Source organism: Diabrotica undecimpunctata, chromosome 1 (assembly GCF_040954645.1).
Source record: "Diabrotica undecimpunctata isolate CICGRU chromosome 1, icDiaUnde3, whole genome shotgun sequence".
In the NCBI taxonomy this organism is placed as follows: domain Eukaryota; kingdom Metazoa; phylum Arthropoda; class Insecta; order Coleoptera; family Chrysomelidae; genus Diabrotica; species Diabrotica undecimpunctata.
In genome coordinates this window covers 205,260,631-205,287,018 of record NC_092803.1, presented here as the reverse complement: position 1 = coordinate 205,287,018, position 26,388 = coordinate 205,260,631, and the positions used below count along the sequence as shown (strand labels likewise).

Below are 26,388 nucleotides of genomic sequence, written 5' to 3'. Positions count from 1 at the left end.
ACGCCAGATAAGCTAGCAGAATCCGATGAGGAAGACGAAAGCGATGAAGGGCCTCAAGATTAGATTTCTGCTGACTAGCTATGATTCACATTTATTATACCACATGCAATAACATTAGATATTATGACTATTTGTAAGTTTATGACTAAAGCGATTTGTTGTTCAGTTAAATGCCTATTGTACTTTTTACTTTTCACAAATAAATTACCTTAAATAAATGATTTTTGGTATTTTTTTATATATATTTATGTTACTTTATGAGGCTGTGTCTAAACATACTTTTTATCGTAAGTGCTGAGCTTACGATAACAATCATAATGTGAAATTATTTTTAATGCTTCCAAAGTAACGTAAGTCCAACTACAAAAAAACTGAAACTATTTTGAAGAAAAATCATTACTTTACTTCAAACACTCATCATAATACGTCCGGATGCCAATTTTCACTTCAATTGGACATTTCTAAACACGTTTATTGAAAAAACTGCCGTACTGTAAAATTTACTAAACGAGACTTACGATGTTATGGCAAAAAGGTATCGATATGTGTCATACTCCTTTGTGGAATTATTATTAGATATACCTATTATAACAAATATTTTTATAGTTTGTCTTTTAGATTTTGTTAGTATTTTATTTTTCAAAATTGAAACAATTTTAACCTGACATTCCATATATTCTGAACTACTTGTAGTGCCATCTGTTTTTTATCATCGGTTCTTTTTTACTTTATATAATTGATAATGGTGCACGGTGCAGATTCCTTTTTTTTTCTTGTGAAATTCCATTTTTTTCTAATTCTTTCGATAAATTTTAATTTTTTGGGTAAAATTCAATTATTCACTTTAGCTCCAAAAACTCAACCTTTGTTGGATTTAAACTTAGATTTGATTGAACAATGTAATTTCGTAGATTCTTCTATAGATGTAAATTAATTAGCCCCATCTTTTGTATAACAGTTTTAAGAAGCAAAAAATGTCACATTCGTTTTGAGGTTCATACGCATGTTATTTACTATGTTGTGTATTTGTCACACATTTGTCAGTGGTAAGAAATTACACCTTTTATGGAGAATGAACTGATTTTTAATCATGTCAGAGGTGTTTCGGTCTGCGCAATTAAGTAAATAAAGTACAGCTGTTGTGGTGAAAAGACATTGAAGTATTTATTAAAATGACTCAAAGTTTGACAGTGGTTTAGATTATGTGTTTTTAGCGAAAATACCTTAATTGATGCTTATAATAGGAATAGGTGAGCTGTAATTTGTTTTAATTCAAAAAGTATAGAATAATGAAAACCAGATACAATATCTAAGCACCTTTTTTTCCTAGAAATGAGCTAATACATGGATTAACCAATCTAAGTAAATACATGTTTTGTATACAAATACAGCAAAATAAGCTATGTTTATGTTTCTATTATTCCCTAATTTTAATGTGCATTGTCTTAAAAAACGTATTTGAAATATAATATATTGCTGGGCAGAGAAACACAACACAAAATAAATAGATTCCTTTATTCCTATTCATTTCTATTTTTTTATTGTTATTAATTGTGTAAGGTGTTTTATTTTCCATTTTATTTATTCCATTCCATATATTTTGTATGGTTGCCGATTCTAAATAAATATATAAATAAGCTCTTAGAACTTTTGTTTTTCTTCCTTTTAGATCTGTTCACAACATTCTGCTTGTTTCAGGTTCACCATGAGTTCTAGGGAGAAAGAATATGGAATATTTATATGCAATGATTTGCTTAAAGATCTGCCTAAAGGGCTACAACCAAGAACAGTCCTTCTTGGACAAATCATCATTATAGATGGAAGAATAGGAGAACGGTTGCTAGCTATAAGGTTCTTAAAAGAATTTGACAATTGGGAAACCATAACCTATTCATGTTCTGAAGACAACATTGTAAGAATTAGTGACAAGTTATGGCCTTTTATTGCTTCTGTGAGTTCTCCACAAGAAAGAGTGAAATTGGCCAAAAATAGGAATCTCTGTGAAGCACTGCAAAGAGTCTGTACTGATATGGTAGTTGGTTTTACTGATATCAATGATATTCAACTGGGGAAAGTGAAATTCATAGGTGTAGTGAAGGGAATTGGCTATGGCTATGGGATTGAGTTACATGTAAGTACAAAAAATATACTTTATATACATAGGGGAAACCCGCAAATACCTATATCTTATAGTTTATTTATTTAATGTGTTTGTCCAGTCTGGATCTGTAAAAATAGTAGAGGATGTGGATATTTTTAAGGATTGACCCATATATTAGACATATTTAGATATTAATACACCTTAGAGAAATTTGATTTTTAACACGTTAGACGCCATGAGAAGCAAGTGTGCATCTCAGTCACTGAGCTTACTGACGCCATGAGAAGCACCTTTGTATCTTATACCATTAGTGTATTTCAGGCTACGTGGTACACCCGCGCTTCACAGTACCCATTCATTTATTTGGAATACAGTTTTTCAGTGGCCTGGTGAACTCTTTTATATATTTAGCCTGTATTTTTAGGATACTAGTGTCTCGCAATAAAACAATATGTTATTATGTAGCTTGAGACTAAGTTTTATTTATATATAACGTAAACAACTATTTTTAATGCAAAAGATCAGTAAATGTTCCTAAAAAATTAGCAATACATGTTTCTAGTTAAGAAATAAATGAAAAAAATAATATTTGCACATATACAAATGTCTATAGATTACATGAATGAACCTCGCAAAAACATGTGATACAATAAAATTTATTGCACTGAATGTACCTGAAATGAGAAAAGGGAGTTTTAGTCTGTGCAAATTTTCTACCATTATCTGCTGAATTTTTTGCGTAACATATGACACATCTTCTTCTGGCCGAATTTTGCATTTCCTCCATATGGTAACCTTCACGAGCATGTGGCATATGTTGCTCTGGGTTAGATAGTCTAGTGAAATCTACCAGTTGACAAACTAACTCTTCCTTGAAAGATGTGATGGACACGTTACTGTTGGTTACTTTTTGGTAAATTATATAGGCGTTGACAATAGCTGACCCTAGAAGAAGCTCAATTGCTATTTTACGATACCATTTCATCACTGCAGAGTTATTCCCCTGGCACTACCACTCTCTGAAAATTTGATACCAATTTCTCCAATAGGAGTGATAGTTTATATAGTCAAAGTCCTTTATCAATATTTTCATTGTCACTAAAATGTAAATTGGCAAGTAACAATTCAAACCGATTACGCGACATAAGACCTTTACTTTGCTTTCGTATAATGGATTTTTTTACCAATATGAACACAATTTTGGCAATCTTTGCAATCTCATCCAGACAAGAATGGCCAAAAATGTCTTTATTTCTTCGGTATTTGTATCTACCCACTTATGAATTCTAGCTTTTGGACCGTGACCACCTATATTCATCTTTTGATATGCATATCGATTAGTTTCTTGCACAATCCAATCAATAATGTCGTCATTCCCAAATAGTTGAAAAAAGTCAAGGGGAGTTTTATCATACATCTCAAAAAACTCGGCTTTGATATTCGAGTCTTGAAAACTGAATGTAAGGATTTTCAAGTTCTGACCATCTATCATGTTCCATAACAAGGGCTGGTTATGATCAAGCTCAATTTCATCGTCTTCTGAAGAGTTTTCATCATCTGGCAGTCGATATTGGGAAATAACATTGTCAATGTTATCGTCTACTGTTTAATTCAAAATTTTTATCACAAACACTGTCATCACTCTCCTCCTCTGAAAAAAACTCTTCCACTAGCTTTTTCAAACGCTTTTCATACGACATATTGTTCATATGACATATTGAAAACTAATAATACACACTACAACCTCGCCTACCGACAACCAACTAATAACTAACACGAAATGCATTTTTCTAGCGAATGTAACCTATAAAATAAACAAGTTACGACAGGTTTATTCTTGTCTTATACGAGAAGCAAGTGTGCATCACATGGCTCCAGGAATCCAAAAGCTATTTGTGGCCACGAGATGCACACGTGCTTCTCACTTAAAATAATTCTAAAAAACAATAAAAATGTAAGATTTTGTACTTAAACTAAAGTATAACTATTTAAAATGTATAAACTAATACTGTAAATGTATTTAATAGTTTGGCCCACATAACTTTTTTTTAATATGCATTGTGGCGTTTAAGGTGTTAAATATGTTTCCAAGTTAGATAAATTGCTGTCATTTGGTGATTATTTTATATAGAGCCCTCAAGCTTCCAAACATTGAATTTATTAAGATTGGATCATTTTGGGTGCTTGAATTTGAAAAAAAATAATATCTGTTTGAATATTTCATTTATTAGTTTAAAAATTTACAGAACAAAGATTCTTGTCCAGATTTTAAGCTTAAGAATGTTAAATTTGAACTATGTATATTGTAACCAAAGTTTTCTTTATTTGTGACCATTTAACATTAATTATGGTGCCCATTCTTGTTTATTTATCAGTACTTTTTTGGCAAATAAGTTTATTACAAATCTTTACATCAATTAAATCATGGATAAAAACTTGAAGAAAATTTGCAAAAATCTGTAAAAGTTTCAAAAGGCGGTGACGATGATGTCTTCATGCTATAAAACTAATTTTACAGTTAAAATTACTGAAATGTATAAAAAATATCATTAGCTTCTGGAATTGGTACTGAAAAATTTACATGGAAATCATTGGTGACGTTAACACTAAAATATACAATAGTGTACTCAGACCATCATATTTCCCAATTACATGGACATTTGTACAAATAATTATGATTCACGAAACTGCAAATATATAATAAAACATCAAACAATCCGCCTGTTTCCTGCAATGTCAAGAATATTTCTGAAAGACTACTGCTTGATATATTACATGATATAAACCTAGACACAGAAATAGCTAAGCACCAGTTCGGATTTCATGTGAGACATTCTACAAACAACACAACAGACCCATAGAATATTATCGTAAAGGAATAAAAAAGACATTTGATAGAATATGGACAATGAACTCTTATACAAACTTAAAAGCATCCTTCCAATTTCGACTACTTCATTTTAAAATCCTATAGTGACGATTGTTACTGCCATGTACAATATAACACAGAGACTTCTACATACTATCCCATTAAATCATGGGTGTACAGGGTAGTGTACCAGGTCCTCTCCCTTACCTGATGGTTTTTGCAGACACCATCACAAATACAACAAAAATCTCAACATTTGCTGATGACACCACCTAATAGTTTTCAACAAGGACCCCATCCGCATATCTACAAAACCACCTTAACCAGCTAGAAATATGGCTCAATAGATAGAAAGTGAAAGTGAATGAAAACATATCAGGAAAAAGACAGTTAAGATTTGATATACCCTTAAGTATACTTTTTATGAGTACTAGAAACCAATTCGCTAATGATTTTTGCTTAGTTGGGAGATATGTTGTGGAATGCAATTTTAGATTCCCCATGTCTCTAATAACATCTTTATCAATATCTGTTTTGCCTTGCAATTATGAGAAGGCACATATTAAAGCATAAATCTGAATTTGGTTTCAAAAAATTAGTTTACGGATGAAAACATATCAACTTAAGTCACTTTCACAAATTGAAGGGATGCCCAACAACAACAATAAAAAGCCTACAGATACAAGTCAGCACTCAATTTAAATATTTAAGATTAACATGGAAACCTCACATCGAAGCCCAGAAAACCCAAATTAACATTAAAATGAAACAAATGAGCTAGCTGGTAGATAGAAAATTAAAACTGACCATAAAAGCTATCAAACATTAAGATAATATAAAGAGTTCAATCAAATATATTAAGAATGAGGCTCAATGCTCCCTGGTTTGTAAGCAATAACTCAACTATATCTTTGCTAGACAAAGAAATCCAAATATCAAGAAACTACCTGAGAGATCACCCAAATGTTCACTGCTTACCCCTTAAGAAGAACTAATGTAAAATGTATAAGGAAGGTTGTCACAGGACAGCTTCACTCTCATGTGTGAACATTCAAACCATTTACTTATAGTTTGAAATGAAGCAGCTTCCAGTGGTTCAATTATGATATTTTTTTTAATTCAAGGCTGAGAGAGCTAAAAATGGAAAATATGATATTTAATGTCAATTATGCATAAAAACATTGGTCTCCATTTTATTTGCTGAATTAAACTTATCAATTTACCAATCCAAATACAATATTTTAAATAAAAATTACTTAGATTCATGTATTTCTTTCGTTTGTATTGTTTTTTTATGCAGCATTGTATCACATAAAATATGCTCTCCCATTCACTTGATGCACCATGTGCCATGAAAAAATGCAGAAGTTAATATAGAAAATACAGATCCAAGGCCCTTTTGACATGACACTGTCTTTGATTTTTATATATAAATAATTATATTTTATATTATCTCTCTTTCATTTCCCATGCAGTGTATTTTATATTGGACGGTTTGTGTTATATAAATAAGAGTTTAATTCACGTTATTGTATTTCTACCCAAAACACAATGTTTGAAGTTGGTTATTAGAGATAGGAATCAAAATAATATCAGTGCATAGCTATCAGACCCCTATTAATGTGAAGCACCTGCACATTTTTACTAATTATGAAAATTAATACTTTCTAAGTAGGTAAGTACTGTAATCACTGCTTATATCCATAGAAACACACAAAAATGTTTTTCATACCTAAATGAAAATAAATCAATATTTTTTTTACAAAATAACTTAGAAATGTATTTCACAAAATAAAAAAAATGTCTAGAAATGTATTTTTTGTAGATGATGTGAAGAATAAATTTAACATGAATACTACTTTATATACCTAGTACATATAACAAAACTAACATTCAAATTGTCTATCTTTTGACCTTCAAGTTCTATGCAAATGATTATTAATGATCTATATCAACTTTTGTTTGTGTGTTGAGGTTGAGAGAGATGTATAAGGGAGATAAATCCACCAACAAACAAAAACAAATTCGACCTTGATGTCACTGAATGGTTCATTTATTTTAATAGCAAATATCATTTTTGAGATTGTAATGGTAGTGAGGCTGTGTCACACAATGGATTTTTTGTTTAAAATATTTAAAAACTGTTAAGGAATACTTTTTTACACTGCTCAAAAAAATTTATATTTTTGTATTTGTTTCATAAGAAACAAAATACAAATTATAGTTGTAAAAGTTTCACGAAAAGACAAAGTCCTTTCTTATGTTTGGGATTGTATAACCATATCGTGTCAGCTCTTCTTCTTCTTCTTCTAATGGCGCTACAACCCTTTGTGAGTCTTGGCCTGCTTAACAATGTTCTTCTATTCTGCCCTGTCGGATACTTTCCTTCGCCACTGCCTGATGTTCATGGTTTTAAGATCCCTCTCTACGTTGTCTATCCATCTTTTACGGGGCCTTCCTCTTGTTCTGTTTCCTTGGGGCTTCCATCTCTGGACTACTTTTACAGCTCGATTATCTGGCATTCTTTCTAGGTGACCAAGCCAGTTTAGTCTTTGTGATTTTACAAATCTGACAATATCTGCGCTTTGCATTAGTTCATCCAGCTCGTGGTTCATTTTAATTCTCCACGAACTATCGCTGCATTGGGTTGGTCCAAATATCTTCCTTAGTATTTTGCGCTCAAATTATCTCAGTTGATTTTCATCAGTGGTTGAGAGGGTCCACGTTTCACATCCATATGTGACCACTGGTCTAATTACTGTTTTGTCGTATCGTGTCACCCCTTTCGAAATTTGTCCCAGTAACATGCATGTTGAGCCTGTTTTTGGCTTTATGACTTTGAAGCTTCAAGCTTTTACGGGCAAATTCGTAGGCTACTTCAATTTTGCTTTTACATTTTATATTTTCGATATACATTAGGGACAAATATTTTTCTTTACAGCCATAAAAGCTGCCACTGGCTTTGAATCTATTCGTGCAAATCATCTTGGAATTCTTGTAACTGTTCATTTAACCCAGTCTTCTCTTTCACCAATGTCTCGCATTTGCATGCCAGATCGGACTATGTAGTTTTTACATTCATTTGAGTTAACTTACACTTCTCTTGCAAAATTGACACCTGTTCTCTTTACTTTTCTATTTCATTTTTACTAATCGCTATTTGTTCCTTCAAATGAACAACTTCAAATTGCAGAGTATATTTTTTCTTTGTGTGGTCAATTATGGGAGATCCATTTTTTAGAGACCTATATCTACTATTATTTTCAGTGGGACTTTGTCCCTGGATGTCGATCTAGACAACCTTCTGAGCTCATTCTTTGATTCTTCTTTCTTTGTCTGGAATCAGCTTCTGCAATTATTTTGCAAATGTCCTATTCTTCCGCTATTAAAACATCTTCTGTCTTCTTTTTGAGATTTTTGTTGAAGATTTTGCAGTATGCCTAATATTTGGGATAAAATAGGTTGTTTGTTACCTGTGGTAGTGAGTTCCTCATTTTCTCGAGATCTGGAATAATTTTTGCTGCTTCATACTCCTGGGCTGAGATTAGTATTCCATTAAGCGTTTGGTGATGCTGTAATCAATATTGGAATATTGGAATACTTTGCACCATACACAAAAAGGGAGATATCTTTGAATGCTCTAACCATAGAGGAATTACGCTCCTAAATGTAGCGTATAAAATATATTCCAATATACTATGCCATCGTATGGCACCATATGCAGAGCAAATAATAGGACAATACCCGGCTGGTTTCAGAGGTGGTAAATCAACAATTCATCAGATTTCAACCCTAAGACAAATTCTAGAGAAAACACTGGAATACGGTGTAGACACGCACCACATATTTATAGACTACAAGGCAGCCTACGACTCTGTAAATAGAAGAGAATTGTTTAGAGCAATGATAGACCTAGGAGTACCAAATCAGTTGGTAAGTTTAACCAAACTAACCCTTGAAAAAGTTGAATGCAAAGTACGAATCAAGGGGGAACTCTCTGAACCTTTTAAAACAAATAACGGGCTACGTCAGGGAGACCCACTCTCCTGTATACTATTCAATCTAGCTCTGGAAAAAGTAATACGTACGTCACAAATCACAACTACCGGTTCAATATATAACAAATCTGTGCAAATCTTAGCATATGCTGATGATATCAATATTGTTGGGAGAACGGAAAACGCAGCACGAGAGGCGTACGTAGCATTAAAGGAAGCAGCTACAAAAATGGGTTTAATAATAAACATCAATAAAACAAAATACATGAAAATAGGTACGCAACCACAAACACTACGGCCACTTATTATAGAAAATGACGTCATCGAAGCAGTTAACGAATTTGTATACCTGGGAACGCTCGTCAATACTGAAAATGACACTACCGCAGAGATAAACCGCAGAATTTGCACGGCTAATAGATGCTATTTTGGGCTTAATCTCCTTTTTAAATCTACAGTTATATCAAGAAATACAAAAGTAAAACTCTATAAAACAATAATACGCCCAGTCCTAACATATGGTTCAGAAACCTGGACTTTAACAAAAAGCAATGAAAACATGTTAAGATGTTTCGAAAGAAAAATACTAAGGCGCATCTATGGAGCGGTAAATGAAAATGGTGTCTGGAGAAGACGATACAACTTCGAACTCTATAGGATATACCAGGAATCAGATATCGTAAAACACATAAAGATAGGACGTCTGAGGTGGGTAGGCCATGTAATGCGGATGGAGCAAACCGACCCAGCTAGAAAAACGCTCCTTGATAGACCTATTGGTCAAAGAAGAAGAGGAAGACCCAAAACAAGATTCCTAGATAACATCGATGAAGACATGAGAAATATGGAAATACGTGCTTGGCTGAGGAAGGCGATGGATAAGGACGACTGGAGAAAAATTCTTGGGGAGGCTAGGACCCACACAGGGTTGTAAAGCCAAAATGATGATGATGATGATGCTGTAATCAAAGAGCTTGTTGCATTTCAACATCCTGTAGTCCATCTATGAATGCCATTTACGAGAAATTTCGGGATATTTCTCTTTTATAGCCCCCTGAGGGTAAGTTCCATGTGGCCATCTGTATAATTACTAAATCACAATTACTTAATTGTTTTCTTTTATCCGTATTCGTTCCCGTTTCCTTTGTAATAGTCATTTTCTTTTTCTTCATCTTTATTTGGTTTATTAATTTTTTTACTTTTCTAATGATATATGTTTGTTTCAAATCCATTTCTTCTGACCAATTGTGTAAACTTCAAAATTGTTGTTTATAATCCTGCGATTATATGAGAACGAAACAATAAAAAGTCTTAGTCAGAAATTTTTCCGCGCTGATAGTAAAGTTAAGTTTTATTTTTGAACAGAATAAATCTGGTAGTTTATTGACATCACATGTGTCATACCGAATCGGGTATTTCGGTATTACCTTCAAAACAATGGTTGCGATGATAATTCGCAGACAATTAAAAATATATTTACTCATTGATAAAAGGTGTACAGTTAAAAAATGTTTTGCTTTGCGGTAAATTTCTTATCAGCCGTTCAGAAAAATGTGTATTAACATTTGTGTTTTCTTTAAATATAATTTTAATGAAATCGTCACGTGAGTTCAATAATCACGGAAATTTAAATATAATCGGTAGTAAATACCAAGTATTTTATTTAACCGATAAGATAGTAGGTTTGTCACTATGTTTTGACTCAGGAATGAAGTAGTTTTCGTAAATATAAGACAAATGAGGACATTACGCAACCAATACCTGCTTTGAATAGGATTCACATTGCCTCCTTGTATTCAATATCATCATTAGACTTCGGCAAATATGCAAATAAAAATGTAGAAAATATGCGCATAAATATGCACGTGTTTACCCGAAAATATGCAAATATTTTACAAAATATGCATACAAATAAATAAAAAAATCGTAAAATAGTAACAATTTTATTTAAAAAAAAAAGTGTACATAACTAAATATTTCCTACTATTCATTAAGATTTACATTTATTTTAAGTAACTACATCATTTTTAAGTATGAATAAACTTATTTAGAATTATGGTAACAATAAATGACCAAGTGGTGTTCAAAATTTTCTAACAAAAACTTGTGGCTTCTGTCTGAGTACATATATTTATATATGGAAAAACTTCGTTCAACATCAACTGATGTAACGGGAGCATTTTTCAAACTAACCAAAACATTTGGTTCTAAATTAATTGTTTCCGAAATATTTCCAGCTAGAACACTGACTACTTCAGAAAGAATATGGTAACCTTTATTTTTTTCCATAGTAGCTTCAAATTTTTTTAAAATATCTTTTCCAATATTACCTCTAACGTTCCGACAACATGACGCAAATTCTTTTATTAATGCTGTACTTTCGAACAATGACAGTTTTGGTGATTCTAACTGAGTAATTGTTTTTTGAACAAAACTAAAATTTGATTTTATAAATGAAAGTTCTTGTTGAAGCAAGTTACTCTGAAAAGTTTGTTTAGAATCCAAAAGAGATTGGGAACTTTCATCTGTTAACGTATCAATTATGTTCTTTATTTTAACAAAATGATCTGCATAAAAATTAGCTGCTTCTAACCATGTTCCCCATCGCGTTAAAATAGGTTGTGGTGGAAGAGGAATGTTAGGTAGCATTTCTTTATAAAGTTGAATTCTTATAGGAGATTTAAGAAATACTTTTTTGACACTGGATATCATGGTATTTACAAGAGGAAACTTTTTTCGTATTTCCTCTGCAACTCTGTTTAATCCATGCGCTACACAAGTAACATGTATTAAATCTGGGAAAAATATTTTTAAATTTTGTCCTGCTTTCACCATATAAGGAGCAGCATCCGATAAAATAAGCAGTAATTTATTAGAAAGAATAGTTGTCGGAAGAAAAAAAGTTGCTAATGTTTCTTGTATAAAACGCGAAATTGTTAAAGCATTTGTTTTCTCAAGTTGCTGGCATGAAATAAGATGAGATTTTGGTAAGGTATCTTCTTTAAGAACACCAATCAATAAATGAGCAATATACTTTCCTGAGGAATCAGTAGTTTCGTCTACAGATATGTAAAAATAATTATCTGCAATTTCTTCCTTAATATTAATTAACACCGACGAGTATAGCCCGTTCACATTATTTCTTCTTAGAGACCGATCACTTGGAACATTAAGTTTGCAATATTTTTTTAGAAACGAACTAAAATTTACATTTGCTAATTTTGAAAGCGGTATGTTTGCAGACACTAATGCGCGACACAAGTCTTCATTAAAAGTTTCTTGCTCATCTATTTTTTTTGAAGTAGATTGGAAACATTTAGCCATTGTAGTTTGATGATGTTTTCCTCCTATTTTTCCTTTTTTTGCAATGTGTGAAGCAGTTCTCACATGTTGGTCTATCTGAAATTTCTTCTCACATGCTATCTATAAATAAAAATAAAAACCTTTATTTTAACCCAACCTTTAAAATATAAAAATATACAAGGTGTTTTTGGTTAATCAAATAACTGGTTTGGAAAAAAAAACACTCGCTAAGTGTTTTAAATGCAGTATTAATCCACAAATTAGTTTTTGTTACTAACCATTAGTACATCATATAACTTATTTTAAAATTCAACAAAAGTTTTTTTTTTTGTTAATTCAATTACAATAAAAATAATTGTGTTTTAGAATAGCTGACTTCATAAAAAAAAGTAAAGGTGAAAAATTTTTCTAAATACACACCATTGTATTGTACCATGGACAATTTTTTCTCACTAAAGGAAGCTATTTTTCATTTAAAAACAACCTACGAGTACTAAATTTCAAGTAAATACGTTTATTGGTTTTAAAGTTATTGTTGTTATTAACTAAAAGAATTTAATTTTTTTTAATTTTAACACCCTGTATCTCGAAAAGTAAATAATTTTGACCCCTCATTAACTATATCGTTTTGTTCAATTTTTCGAGAAGTATCTACAGTCAAACGTTGTAAGTGTCATTTGGAAACACCCTGTATGTATGAAATATTAGATATTTAATAGAAAATATTAGATACTTACAATTTTGCCACAGACTTAACAGTAGATTTTTCCCATATCCATAGACAGCTCTTTATAAGGTTTAATCCAAGTTGAAGCACTGGTTGTTTTAGCCATTATAAAATCACAATCTTCCTTTTTGTTACGCACAACGAGTGTTTACGCTTTGAATATCAAAACAAAAATGATTTACAAATCTGAGCATCAAATTAGAAATGTTTAGGTACCTAATTCAATAAACTGGGAGATTTTGGAAAATCCCTAAATTAGGAACAAAACTATTAGCCGTTTACCTGCTGTTAAGATACAATAAATTGTAGATAGATTTGGGGATTAGATCATAAAATGCAAATGAGCGAACCCTTAGCGATTATCCAATAACTGAATGCCTCAGTGACCGAGACTTTCTAAGAATGTTGAGGGCTACTTAAATTGATCTTCTTTGAAATTGTAAATGTTTTGTACCTGTAGAGATTACGTACTTAGATCATTTCTTGATTAAAATGACTACAAAATTTTATACAAGAATTGAAATAAATTGGTATGTTTAAAAATTTTCAAATACAGTATAAAAATCTGAACTTTTATGCACTTTATGCAAACTTTTATACAAATATGCCAAAATATGAAATATTTGCATAAAATATGCACAATATGCAAAAGATGCAATATGCATATTTGCCGAAGTCTAATCATCATCATCAATGGTGCTATAGGTCGTTATAAGCTAAAAGCCTTCTTTATGACAGTTTTTTTGTGGCATATATAAGTTAAATATCATGTTTATATGTTATGTTATACATATTATATTTTGAGTTGAAATTTTGAGGGCGATGGTGTACTCTAAGATTTATATCAAATTCTGTTTTTTTTTTGTGTTTATGTAGTTAATTGTAGATGATGTGTCTCTGCTCTTCCCATCATCGTCATGCAACCTCTTCTGTCCACTGCTGGACATAGATCTCCCCCATTTTTCGCCACTCTTCATGGTTCTGTGCGTCTTGTTGCCATTTCTTGGATATTCGTTGGTGGTCGTCCTCTGCTGCGTCTGTCTTCTCCTAGGCGCCAGTCAATTAGTTTTCTGGTCTATTTCTGCCCAATTCCAGCTGGTTCTCTGGGCTGGTAGAAATCCAAATTTTTTTCTAGTCTTGTTGTAATTATTCGGGTAAAATTTTTATAGATGTGGTTTAATAAGCTGATTCGTCTATAGTTTTCTAGGTGCGCCTTGTCTCCTTTCTTGTGTAGTAAAATTGTTACTACATTGTTCCATGTTTCCGGTATGCAACCATCTGTTAGACAAAGGTTAAACAAAATTTTTATTTGGTCGAGAAGGGCACGTCCGCCCATCTTTATAGCTTCTATTATGACTCCATCTTCTCCTGGTGCTTTGTTGTTTTTCATTGCGTCTTGGATTTCGCTTGGTGTGATCTCTGACATGACCTCTGAACCCTGGTTGTTGATTTTGCGTGATGCGGCGGCTTCCAAGTTCGTTTGGTCTTCTCTTTGACTTGTGTATAGTTCTTGATAGAAGTCTTCAACTATGTGTAGTAGTTCTTCTCTATTTGATATGGGGACCCCTTCTTTGTTCTTTAGTTTGTGTATTTCACATTTTCCATTGTTTAGCCGTCTTCTCAGGACTTTCAGACTTTTATTTTCTTGTATAGTTCGGTGGACCTTTTCATTCTTAAATTTTCTTAAATCTTTCCTTATAGCTTTTGATACTTCTTTAATTATTTTTCGTAGTTCTTCTTCGTCAATGCTTTCGTTTCCTTTGATTTCTCTTCTAGTTTTCATTAGTTGCTTTATTTGAATGCTTATTTTTTCGTCTTGGCGTCTTTTAGAGCAACATTTTACTTGAGCCTCTCGAATAGCTTCTACGATATTTTCGTTTAGGGTATTTACATTATTTATGCATTCATTTTGTGGTAGGATTTCATTGATATTGTCTTGGTATTCATTTAAATTCGTTGGGTCGTTCCATATCGGGTTCCTAATCATTTTTGATCTTTCTTTTATTAAGTATAATTTTAGTTTGGCTCTTACCATTCTATGATGGCGTGGTAAAGCTATTAAGGGCTGTGACATCGTTGAATATATGTTTTTTTGTCACTGATTATGTAGTCTATGTCGTTTCTGATCTTGCCATCTGGGCTTTTCCACGTCCATCTTCTGTGGTCTTTTTTAGAGAAGAAACTATTCATCTGGTATAGATTTTGTTGTAATAGAAATTCTAGTAGTGTTTGTCTACGCTCGTCTCTGCCTTTGGATCCAAATTTACTTAATGATGTTTCCTGTTTATTCTGCTTTAGAACGATCTTTGCTTTAAAGTCGCCGCATATAATCGTAGTTGTTGGTGTTTCTTTCAGTGCCGTTAAGATATTATCGTAGAATTCTTCAATACTTTCATCCGGATGGTCCGTTGTTGCAGCATACACCTGAGTAATCTTTATTTTACACCTTCGGTTTAGCTTTACGATTAAATAGGCTACTCTTGTGGATAATGCTTCTTGTAATTACTGTTATCTGCAAGTCTTTTGTGTATAAAGAAACCGACTCCCCGATTGATTCGGTTTCACTACCTATACTGTAAAATATATGCCCTGATTTTAGTGTTGTCAGGTTTTCTCCATGTCGCCTTACTTCACTGACTCCAATGATATCCCATTTTACTTTTGACATCTCGATTTCCATTTCGGTGACTTTTTCTTCAGATAATAATGTTCTTGGCAGTGTAGGAACAGAAAAAGAGTATTAAAGGTTTTTACGTCTTTCGCGTCGTCAGTTTTTTGATTCTTGATAGAAAGACAGACTGATAAATCAGTGTGAAACTTTTGATTTCTCGCTATACTCACCTGGGGTACATCCGTTTTTGTTTTAAAATCTGACATTTTGTTGGGAGGTATTTGCCTTAAAACCCTTCTATTTATCCATTATTGTCGGTATATTATTGTTGTTGACTTCTTTTAGTATTGATAACCAGAATCTGCTACATTATGAGTTTGCTAATGTAAAACGAATTAAGAGAGGATATTGATGGCAAAGCTGATCAAAATCTTTAGAACATCAAGAAAAATATCAATAATTCCTTTTCATTCGAATTTTCCACACATATTTATATAGATCATTAAAAACAATACAAATATATCAAGTACTCAAATTAAGTAAAGATAATCCGTGTGTCATGTTTTCTTTTTACGACTGTTTGAGTGACGCATATAATGTGCAAAGTGCATCGACACAGTTTCACGCTTCGGGGAATTTTATTTGAAAGGTTGGAAGGAAATCCATGGCGAATCACTTAAAAAACAATCAAGGCTTTACCTAAATCGACTAAAATAACTAATTGGAAACGACAATCGTTTACATTAAATTTATCTTTATTGTCGACAGCAAATTGTAAAAACGTTTAAAGGTTATCAATTACGTGAATTTACCTTGATTTGGTTTTTCGTATCGCTGCTAATCAATTTGGTTTGTGGTAGGACAAAAATAAAAGTGGGAGCTTAGATATAAATTTATAGTATATGTCGATTATTTATTTATTGTTTTTTCCATTGTTGATTTTTGGTGATAAATAAATTCCTGTTTTTTTTTTGTTTACCTTGATTTGGTTTTTCGAATTGTTGCTTTTATAATCAATTTGGTTTGTAGTACAATAACAATAAAAGTGGTAACTTATCTGTTGATTTATTTGTTTTTTTCACTATGGAATTTTTTTGACAAATTGATTTCTAAACATAAGAAAAAACAATCTGAACTGTCTATTAAAAATTAGATGTAATGGGGGTGAAGACATTAAATCAAAAAAGTACCCTACAGGTAAACTAAATGACAAGTCGATCTCTTTTTTTTTTATAAATTGGGACTAGCATCAAAGACGGAAGATATACAAGGAATAACAAATAAAAAACGTTATGAAAACATGATAACCCAAATACACATCAGTAGAATTTTTTCTTCTTCTTCCTTATGTAGACTTTAAAGCCTGTTTCTTCTACAATATTAGCCTCCTAAATTGTTTAAATTGTCGCACCATCTTTTTCTTGGTCTGCCAATACTTCTTCGTCCATTTGGTGACTTCTTCTTCTTCTGGTTCCTATCCGTTTCGGATGTTGGAAATCATATTGGCAATCATGACCTTGCTCGCTGCGGCTCGAAACAGCTCCGTTGATGTTTTCTTAAACCATGTTCTTAAATTCCGCAGCCATGATATTCTCCTTCTACTGGGTCCTCGCTTACATTTGACTTTACCTTGCAATATAGACTGCAGCAGGGAGTAACGGTGCTGATTTCTCATAACGTGTCCCAGATATTGCAATTTTATGCGTTTGATCGTAAACACAATCTCTGGTTCCTTCTTCATTTTTTCTAGAACTTCGTTGTTCGTGATCCTTGCTGTCCATGATATTCTCAGCATTCTTCTATAAAGCCACATCTCAAATGCTTCAAGTTTTTTAATAGTGGTGTCTGTGAGCGTCCATGCCTCCGCCCCGTACAACAACACAGAGAAAACATAGCATCTCAAATGTCTCATTTTTGTATCTAGGGATATGTTGTGACTTTTGAAGATGGCGCTCATTTTGTTAAAGACCGTTCTTGCCTTTCCTATGCGGCACTTTATTTCCTGTACATTGCTCCACTGTTCGTTTATAATAGTTCCCAGGTAGCAATACTGTTTTACTCGCTCTATCTGCGTCCCATTAATGTATAGATGAGCCCCATTTATATTCTCCTTGCTGATAATCATTTGTTTCGTTTTGTGGGTATTAATGTTTAGTCCGTACTGTTGACTGTACTCGTTTATTCTGTCCATTAGCCTCTGAAGTCCCTCTAAACTATCTGCTATCACCATGGTGTCGTCGGCATATCTAACATTGTTTACTCTTTCACCATTTAGAAGGATGCCTTCGTCTATTCCGTAAAGAGCCTCGTTAAAAATTTTCTCTGAGTACATATTAAATATCAACGGCGATAGGATACATCCCTGTCTAACTCCACGTAGTATTTTTATGTGATCTGTTTCTTCTCCGTTAATTTTCATGTATGCGGTCTGATTCCAGTACAGTTCTGAAATTATTCTGAGGTCTTTGTCATCCAGGTCTGCTTCTTTTAAAATGTTTATCATCTTTTGATGTTGAACTCTGTCAAATGCCTTTTCATAGTCGATCAAGCACGCGTATACGTCGCAGTTAACCTCCCTGCATCTTTGAATCAGTACCTGTACTCCGAAAAGTGCCTCTCTGGTACCCACTGCGTTAATGAAGCCGAACTGTCTGTCCGATATTTGTTCCTCGCACTTCTTATAAATTCTTCCATGGATGACTCTAAGAAACAGTTTCAACATGTGGCTCATTAGGCTGATTGTTCGATATTCTTCGCACTTTTTAGCCCCCTGTTTTTTAGGTATCGCTATGAATTCTGATTCTAGCCATTTATCAGGGATGATTCCTGTATTGTATATTTTATTGAAGACAGCCGTGATCCAATTTATTCCTTCTTCCTCCAAGAGAGTAAAAATTCAGCTTCGATATTATCAGGCCCTACAGCTTTCCTGCTTTTCATTCGTTTTATTGCTTCTTCTACCTCGGATTTAAGTATGTCCGGGCCCGTCATCCTCTCTGAAAATGGATGCCTATAATCCGTTCTTTGATCTTGAAAAAGTGTCTCCAAATATATTCCCCATTTGTCTTTCATCTCTTGGGTGAATGATTAATTTTCCATTGGTGTCTATGAGTTTCATTTGTGTTGCGCTTTTTAAAAGTACCCGTTATTTCTTTTACCTTTTTGTGTACATTAAAATTGTCATGCTTGGCTTGTAGTCTTTCTATTTCTTTACATTTCTCTACAGCTTCTTTTTCTTTAGCTTCTCTTATTTTTCTTCTGATGTAAGCCTGCATTTTTTTATATTCATCTTTATTTTCTTTATTTCACCTCATTTTGGTGACTTATCTCGTCCTATTCGTACTATCCTATCTTCTGCCATTCTACTAATGTGTTCGTTCCACTCCTGTTTCCGTTTTGTCACCCATCCATTTATGTCTTCTATATTACATGCTCTTCTTATCTTTTCTCTTCTCTCAGGTCTTGTGTCCTCCGTGTACGTTAATATAGGTCTAATTGCTGCTTTATAGATTCTTGATTTTGTGTCTTGTCTTAGGTGTTTGTTCTTCCAGATTGTGTTCAGTTTATTTATACCTCTATAATTGTTGGGGTTTTCTTTATCTCCTTTCTTGTACATTGGTATCATTATGCTGTTTCTCCATGCGTCTGGTATCTTGCAGTGCAATATTAGTTTTTGTATAAGTTTTGTCATCTCTAGGGTTATACTTTCTCCTCCGTGTTTTAGAATCTCGTTGGTTATTCCATCTGGTCCTGGTGACTTTCTATTTTTGAGTGAATTTATGGCTATCTCTACTTCCTGAAAACTGATTTCTATTTCGTATCTTATTTCAGGTACGCTATTGTGTTGATTATTATTTTCCTTTAATTAAACTTTAAACAGTTCCGTCAGGTATCTTTCCCATTTGTTTGCTGGTATGTTATTGTATTCCTTCAATTCTGCCATTTCTTTCCGTTGGTTTCTTATGAATTTCCATTTGTTTTTGTGTACCGTAGAAGTCGCTTTCCATCCTTTTTGTAAACTGTTTCCAGTGTTCATTTTGTGTTCTTCTTACCAACTGCTTTGTTTCATGTCGTATTCTCAATATAGTCTCTCCGATACCCCTAAATGGTAAAATGAATTTCGAGAGAAAACATTTTATACTTTGATTCACGAGATTTTTGATAGAAAGTTGAAATGGCTCGAATAATCTTTGAAAAATAAAGCATCGTGTCGCATTTATTTGAATTTTCTCTTGTATTCAAATTGTAAGTCTCGACCTTCATAATTAATTATCGATCAAACGAATGTTTCATTAAGATCTGAGTCACTTTTTTATTTCTGTTAATCTCATTACCACGGATAAACTCCGTCACCTTGTAAGTTTTCATCCACAGATTCGTGTTATAGTTGCGGTGGGTGTTAACATAAATTATTGCGTTAAACAATTGGAGAATTCGTAATGTTGTTATATACTGCTCGAAACAAACAAACTATGCAAACTGTTATTTCTTTTATATAAATTTAAATGTTATTTAAAATGTTAATTTTATTTAAAAATACAATATTTTGGTGAATGATATTACTTATACTCAGAAGATTACTTTATTATAAGCTTAGCTTTCTTATCGCGGGCTACGGATGGAGCAGTGAATCGCGCACATGTATGAAAAAATAAAAGCGATTGAATCGATAAAATGTAACGATCGCGTGACCATTCACTACATGGAGTAGTAAACGCAGTCCAATGCGTGTTTCTTAATAAAATTAAATAAAATTAGATAAAATTAAATAAAACTAAATAAAATTAAATTAAATTGAATAAAATTAAACAGAATTCGATCTTATTTAAAGTCTTCACTTTAAGAGACCAAGTTTCAACTCCACACAGCCCAATAGGCCACACATAAGATTTGACTGGTAATGCAAGTAACACAGTAACATAACGTATTCTGGTACTTATTGGTAAACGCATAAAAGATTATTAATTTTAAAAAATATTGTTTTGACACGGTCCATCTACCCATTTACTTCTACTAATTTTGTCAATTTTAACGTGGTAAATTTAAAGAAGATAATGAACCAGAACAGTCCACAGATCAGCGGGAAAAATCACTTGGAATACACAGCTTGAAGAGCAAAGAAATAAGAAACAGGAAGCGTACAAAAGATGGCTGAACACTAAGAATCTTGAAGATAAAGAAATATACAAAGAACAGCAAAGAATATTTAAAGATATGACAAGGAACAACAAAAATGAAACATGGGATGCAAAGTGTAAAGAAGTTGACTGTTACATCGGAGGAGCGCGATCATCAGCGGCATGGAAATTAATAAAATACCTGAAAACCGACACATCAAATAAAAGTCGAATACGCCCATCCAGATAGATACATGGAAAGATCATTACGCAAGGGAACTGAATGAAGACAGATATATTTATAATACTGACTCACCTCAACGAATACGAGTACAAGGTGAATATGTAAACATGGAAGAAGAACAAATACAACAAGCGCTTAAATCGATGAAGAATAACAAAGCATCCGGGCCGGAGAACATACCAGCAGAACTTCTAAAAAACGGAACACCAAAACTAATAAGCTATCTTAAAGTGCTATTCACAAGATACTTAAATGGGGAAGAAATCCCGAATAGTTGGAAAGAAGCATGGATTACTCCAATTCACAAAAAAGGTTCAAAAGATATTTGCGGAAACTACAGATGTATCTCTGTCACCAGTACCTTTAGCAGGCTGTTTGGTAAAATCTTAAAAAACATGATTGGGAAAGAATACGAACCTCATGAAATTGAACAGCAAGCAGGATTTAGAGCTGGAAGATCTTGCGTAGACCACATATTTACCCTAAGACAACTGAATGAAAAGAAAGTTGCAAGAAACCAGGAAATACATCTTTTATTTGTGGATCTCACAAAAGCATATGACACGATTCCTGTGAGAAAGCTGTGGCAGTCTCTTGAACGATCTTCATTAAATAGCACGATCGTCACCGCAGTCAAACAATTATACAATAAAGCATCATCAAAAATCAAACTAAACAACACCTTATCAGAAGAATTTCCAGTAACAAAAGGCTTACGACAAGGATGCTGCCTCTCTCCAATACTATTTAAGATCTATTTAAATGAAGCACTAAAACACTGGAGAAGATCATATTCAGGAATGGGGATCCAACTTGACGGCGATACAACATTATACACTGTACATTTTGCGGACGACCAAGTAGTAGTGGCAGCAGACAAGGAAGATTTGTAGAATGAAGTAGAAGATCTAATGGTCAACGAACATGAAACAATCAAGAACTGTGAGGAATATATATATTTGGGAACAACAATCAACAAGAGTGGGCGCACCGAAAAAGAGATAGAGCAAAGAATCGTGAAAGGAAAAAGGGTGATAGGATGCCTAAACCCGATGCTATGGTCAAAAGAACTATCAAATCAAAGAAAGCATCTCCTCTTTAACTCCATCTTTAAAAGTATAGTGCTCTATGGATGCGAAACATGACAACTTACTAAATCCCTTGAGCGACGCCTACTTGCATTGGAAATGGACTTCTGGAGAAGATCAGCTAGAAAATCAAGGCTTGATAGAATACAAAATGACCATATCAGAAATATAATGGGAGTCAAGTCAACCATCATTGACGAAATTCAAAGGAGACAACTGATCTGGTATGGTCATGTGAAAAGAATGGGCGACGACAGGCTGCCAAACCAAATTTTAAAATGGACGCCAAGGGAAAGAAGGAAGAGAGGAAGGCCAAAACAGTCCTGGCTGGGCGGCATTCAGAAGGCAATGTCGGAAAGAAACCTTCACCCTGGCGAATGGAATGACTGACGTAGCTAGAAACTGGGAACCGGAAGGCGGAGAACGCTATAAAAAACCGGGAAAAAAAAACTGACGATAAACAATGGAATAAATAATTAAAATAAGTAACTACATAGGGTCATATCTTAAAAATATTAAGACTAATGAAAACAAAATATTTAAATAAGCCCTACGTAATTTTCTAAACAATTTGTTTATTTACAGATGATTCCCAGGTATTATCGATAACAGTGGTATCAATATCGCCATTTTCATATAGTTCTTGATGGATTTAGTGATAACAACTAATTTAGTTATAATCCATAGCAACTCATATACAAACTCTCTAATAAAACCAGCAGTAAAGCCAACGCAGCCGGAGATGTTTCTTGTTTTTTAGTTTTCTTGTGACTTAGATACCTCTGCTATGGATTTCAGGGACGTGTTGCCATTCAAACATATTTTCGTGGCGGTACATTTACCGGAAATTTTGATGGAGGTGATTTTCCTAATTGCTGGACCTGGACTTTGATGATTACTTAAACACTCATCCATTTACAGCTCAACATCGTAATTTAAAGTGTTGGTCACTATTTAATCAACACAAGTAGTTGTATGGCTCGTAATTCTAGTAGGAACAGTTTTATTCAATATCGTAAAACCATTGGAAGTGATTGATTTATCAATTCTCTTGAATCCGGTCTATAATATTAAAATCGTCAAATATCCAGATTGGTATTGTTTTGTTCATAAACATGTTTAATTCCATATCCACTCGCCTCAAATGATCATTGTGGTGGGAATCATGAGAGAGGGATATTATTATACTGTTTATTTTGAATTCCTTTTTTTGTTTTAGGAAAAGAGGAAAGACAACATATGCAACGGTCAATGTGCAGGAATCCAGTACTTCAAATGCGATCCCGGCTACGCGGTGTTTACGACCATCGAAAGAGTGAGACCTTTGAACACCAGTAGCGCCATCTGCAACGGTACTCCTTCGGCTCCCCCACCCCAGTCCGACTTGGATATTTTGGTCGAGAAGAACTTGTACAGCATCACAAACGGTATGAACGAAGAAAAGCCTAAATACGAGGAGATAGTGACGAAATATGGCGAATATCCAACGAAGAAGTTCGCTACGAATAAACATACTAACAATACGTACTTGAGAAGTTCTCTGTCCCTTCAGAATATGATGGATATTAATAACAGTTCGGTTAACACTAACAACGACTTCGATCAGAACACCGTAATTCAACCAGAAAAGACGACGTTAATGAAGAAACCTAAGGACACCGAAATAGATCTGATAGATGTAATAGGAGGTAAATGGTCGGGTACCACTGATAGAAAACAACTGGACGACTTTACGGGATCTATGAGGAAACTCGACAAAAACGACAACGTCAAGGAAAAATATGTCAATTATGTGGAAAACAACACCCTCAGTCGACGGAATAAGAGTAGCAACCCTTTGCATCACCTACTGGACGGTAGCAGTACGTTCAAGAAGAGTACCGCCAAGTTTTATACAAATCATTTTTCGGATATCAAGGACGAGCATAAAAGTTCGACTCTCAAAAAAAGTAAGTACTCATTTGTGTTATTTAACAAAATTAACTGTCATGGTCTTTCAGGCATGAATCTGTTTTATTTTTGGATTAATTTTACATTAATGATTAGTGTTTGTAGTTTGAGAACGATTTCCGAAGTGGAAATTAAAACATCAATAAACTTATTTTAAACTTCAATTGTGGCTTATTCCCATTTAAATAGTAATTACTTTAAGATGCCACAAGAAAATAGTTTCAGAACAACATTTATTACTAGTACCGTTTCATACCAAGAATTGTTTAAGTAATTCAGTTTTACCTGGACTAAAAGTTACTATAGATTGTCTCAATGTGACTAGTCTGTACAGGGTAAAATATGCAATGTTAACCTTATGGGAATTTCGTCAAGATGTTGCCAATTTTATGCAGTGAGCGATGGCGTTCTCTATTGTCTATCTTTCAAAATAAACGGAACAAACCAGGAGTTCTCAACAAGTCCTCACGTACAATTTTATGTAATTTACAAATATCGTTTGCTAATAATTTTACATAATACTACACATTATTTGTTTCTAATAGTAAATTATCAACTTTTATATTTTATTAGCAGCAGTAGTATAATAAAATGTGCATTAAATAAACATTTGTTTCAACAGTAAACAGGAAAAGAGAGTTCTTTCCTTGTTTAAGAAATCAAATTTAGTTGGGTTATGTTATTGTGTGTCCCAACTGTCACATGGAAGCTTATTTATATTGAAGTTTTTTAAGAATTGTGTCACATTTTAGACTATTATCGTTATTTAATTAAAGCTTTATTATGCTCTAGTGTTAAAAAACGTATTTTAAATGTTTGGAACATAGTGCTTATAATAATATTGGAACATAGTCTTAAATTTAGCGCCTTTGCATTTCCGGATATATCCGCCATATTAAGAGGCCACTTTTATGAATTTTGGTCTCCTTTTTATAACGATTAGATTCCCTCTTTTGTCTTTTTGCTCGATGACTAAATCATATGACAAATCACATGATAAATCATGTAGTGTAAAGTCGACTTAGGGTACTGAAAAATTTGGGTGAGGCTGTGCCAATGAAAGGACAGGGTCTGTGGCGAAGTGGAGACTTAATGCTGTACTATGACAACGCTCCAATAAATTCTACGTTGCTGATACGCGAACTTTTTCACACAAAAGTAGCTTGACTGTTACTCTCCGTTTCCATATTCAACAGACCTAGCTCCTACGGACTTTTCAGTGTTTCCAAAACTCAAGAGATCTTTGAAATGGTAGAAGTTAGACGCGATAGAACACGTTAAAGAAAAAACGGGATGGGGCACACCGAGAGTGACCGAGGAGGGGAATAATAGATTTGTTATCGTTTAAGCACTGAGCGATGGTTTTTAATTTAACTCGATTCGATTAGATTTATTTTAATTTCATTTATTTTATTTTAATTTTACTGTATTTAATTCTAATTTGTCAAGGAACACGCATGGGACTGCGTTTACTACTCTATATACTCTATGGACGCGCGATCGTTACATTCTATCTTTTCAGTCGGTTTTATTTTGTTCATACCTGTGCGCGATCTACCGCTCCGTCCTTAGCTCGCGATAAGAAAGCTGTGCTTCCAAAATTGCTGAAGGAATGTAACAGCATTCCATAAGAACCGCTCTTATGGTCCTCCATGGTAAAAAAGACGTTAGGAGTAGTCTATACATTTATAAGTAGAAATGGGTCCTAAAACTAGTTGTGAAGATACTTTCTGGACCCTGTACCCCAACGCTATTTTATTTTAAAACCAGTTCGTGTGGAAGTCAATTTTTTTCCGTTTTTGTAGTTATTCTAGATATGAATCAATGCGTGGTAAATAATCACGGAACACGTGTTTTAGTGACGGTCATATAATTATTAAATTATATTTTAAATACGTTCTAGATTGCCACGATCATTAAATAACGAATTATACCTTGTAATTTTATTTTATGATTTTGAGTATTTATTAAATAAAGTTTTTGAAAGCGTATATACGAGGATGCGTTAGAAAATTCGTAGTATACTACAGTGGAACTTGGTTTTAGTGTCATTGAAGGGTCTAGTAAAAAATGACGCTATATCAGAGTGACGTTATAAAAGAGGTAGAAAAAAATGAAATTTTAACGAAGCAAAATTTTATTACAGCATTATTTATTATTACAGCTGCATTTAGGATAAAAATTAAGAAATAAAGCATATCATGTATATGAAACTTACACTTTTTATGAAAAAGTTCTCTAATGCTGAAAAAAATCAGTTATTTTCTTCTGCACAACCCTTTCCGAAAAATAAAAGTTTTTCTGTAGTGTCCTTAATAATCTGAGCTGCTTCATTGGTAGTTGTGGATACCTCCCCTGAACTGGTAAAACCTGGATATGG

At 33.3% G+C, this 26,388-nt stretch overlaps 1 protein-coding gene across 1 annotated transcript in view; it reads left to right on the top strand.

Moving 5' to 3' along the window:
• The first annotated feature begins 1,002 nt into the window (after nt 1-1,002).
• The window catches only part of CYLD (ubiquitin carboxyl-terminal hydrolase CYLD), a 52,681-nt gene continuing 27,295 nt past the window's right edge, over nt 1,003-26,388 (top strand). The window contains exons 1-3 of the mRNA XM_072521050.1: nt 1,003-1,250; nt 1,699-2,131; nt 23,278-24,007. Coding sequence (XP_072377151.1) covers nt 1,706-2,131; nt 23,278-24,007 — 1,156 coding nt within the window. The 5' untranslated portion in view covers nt 1,003-1,250; nt 1,699-1,705. The remainder of the gene's footprint in view (nt 1,251-1,698; nt 2,132-23,277; nt 24,008-26,388) is intronic.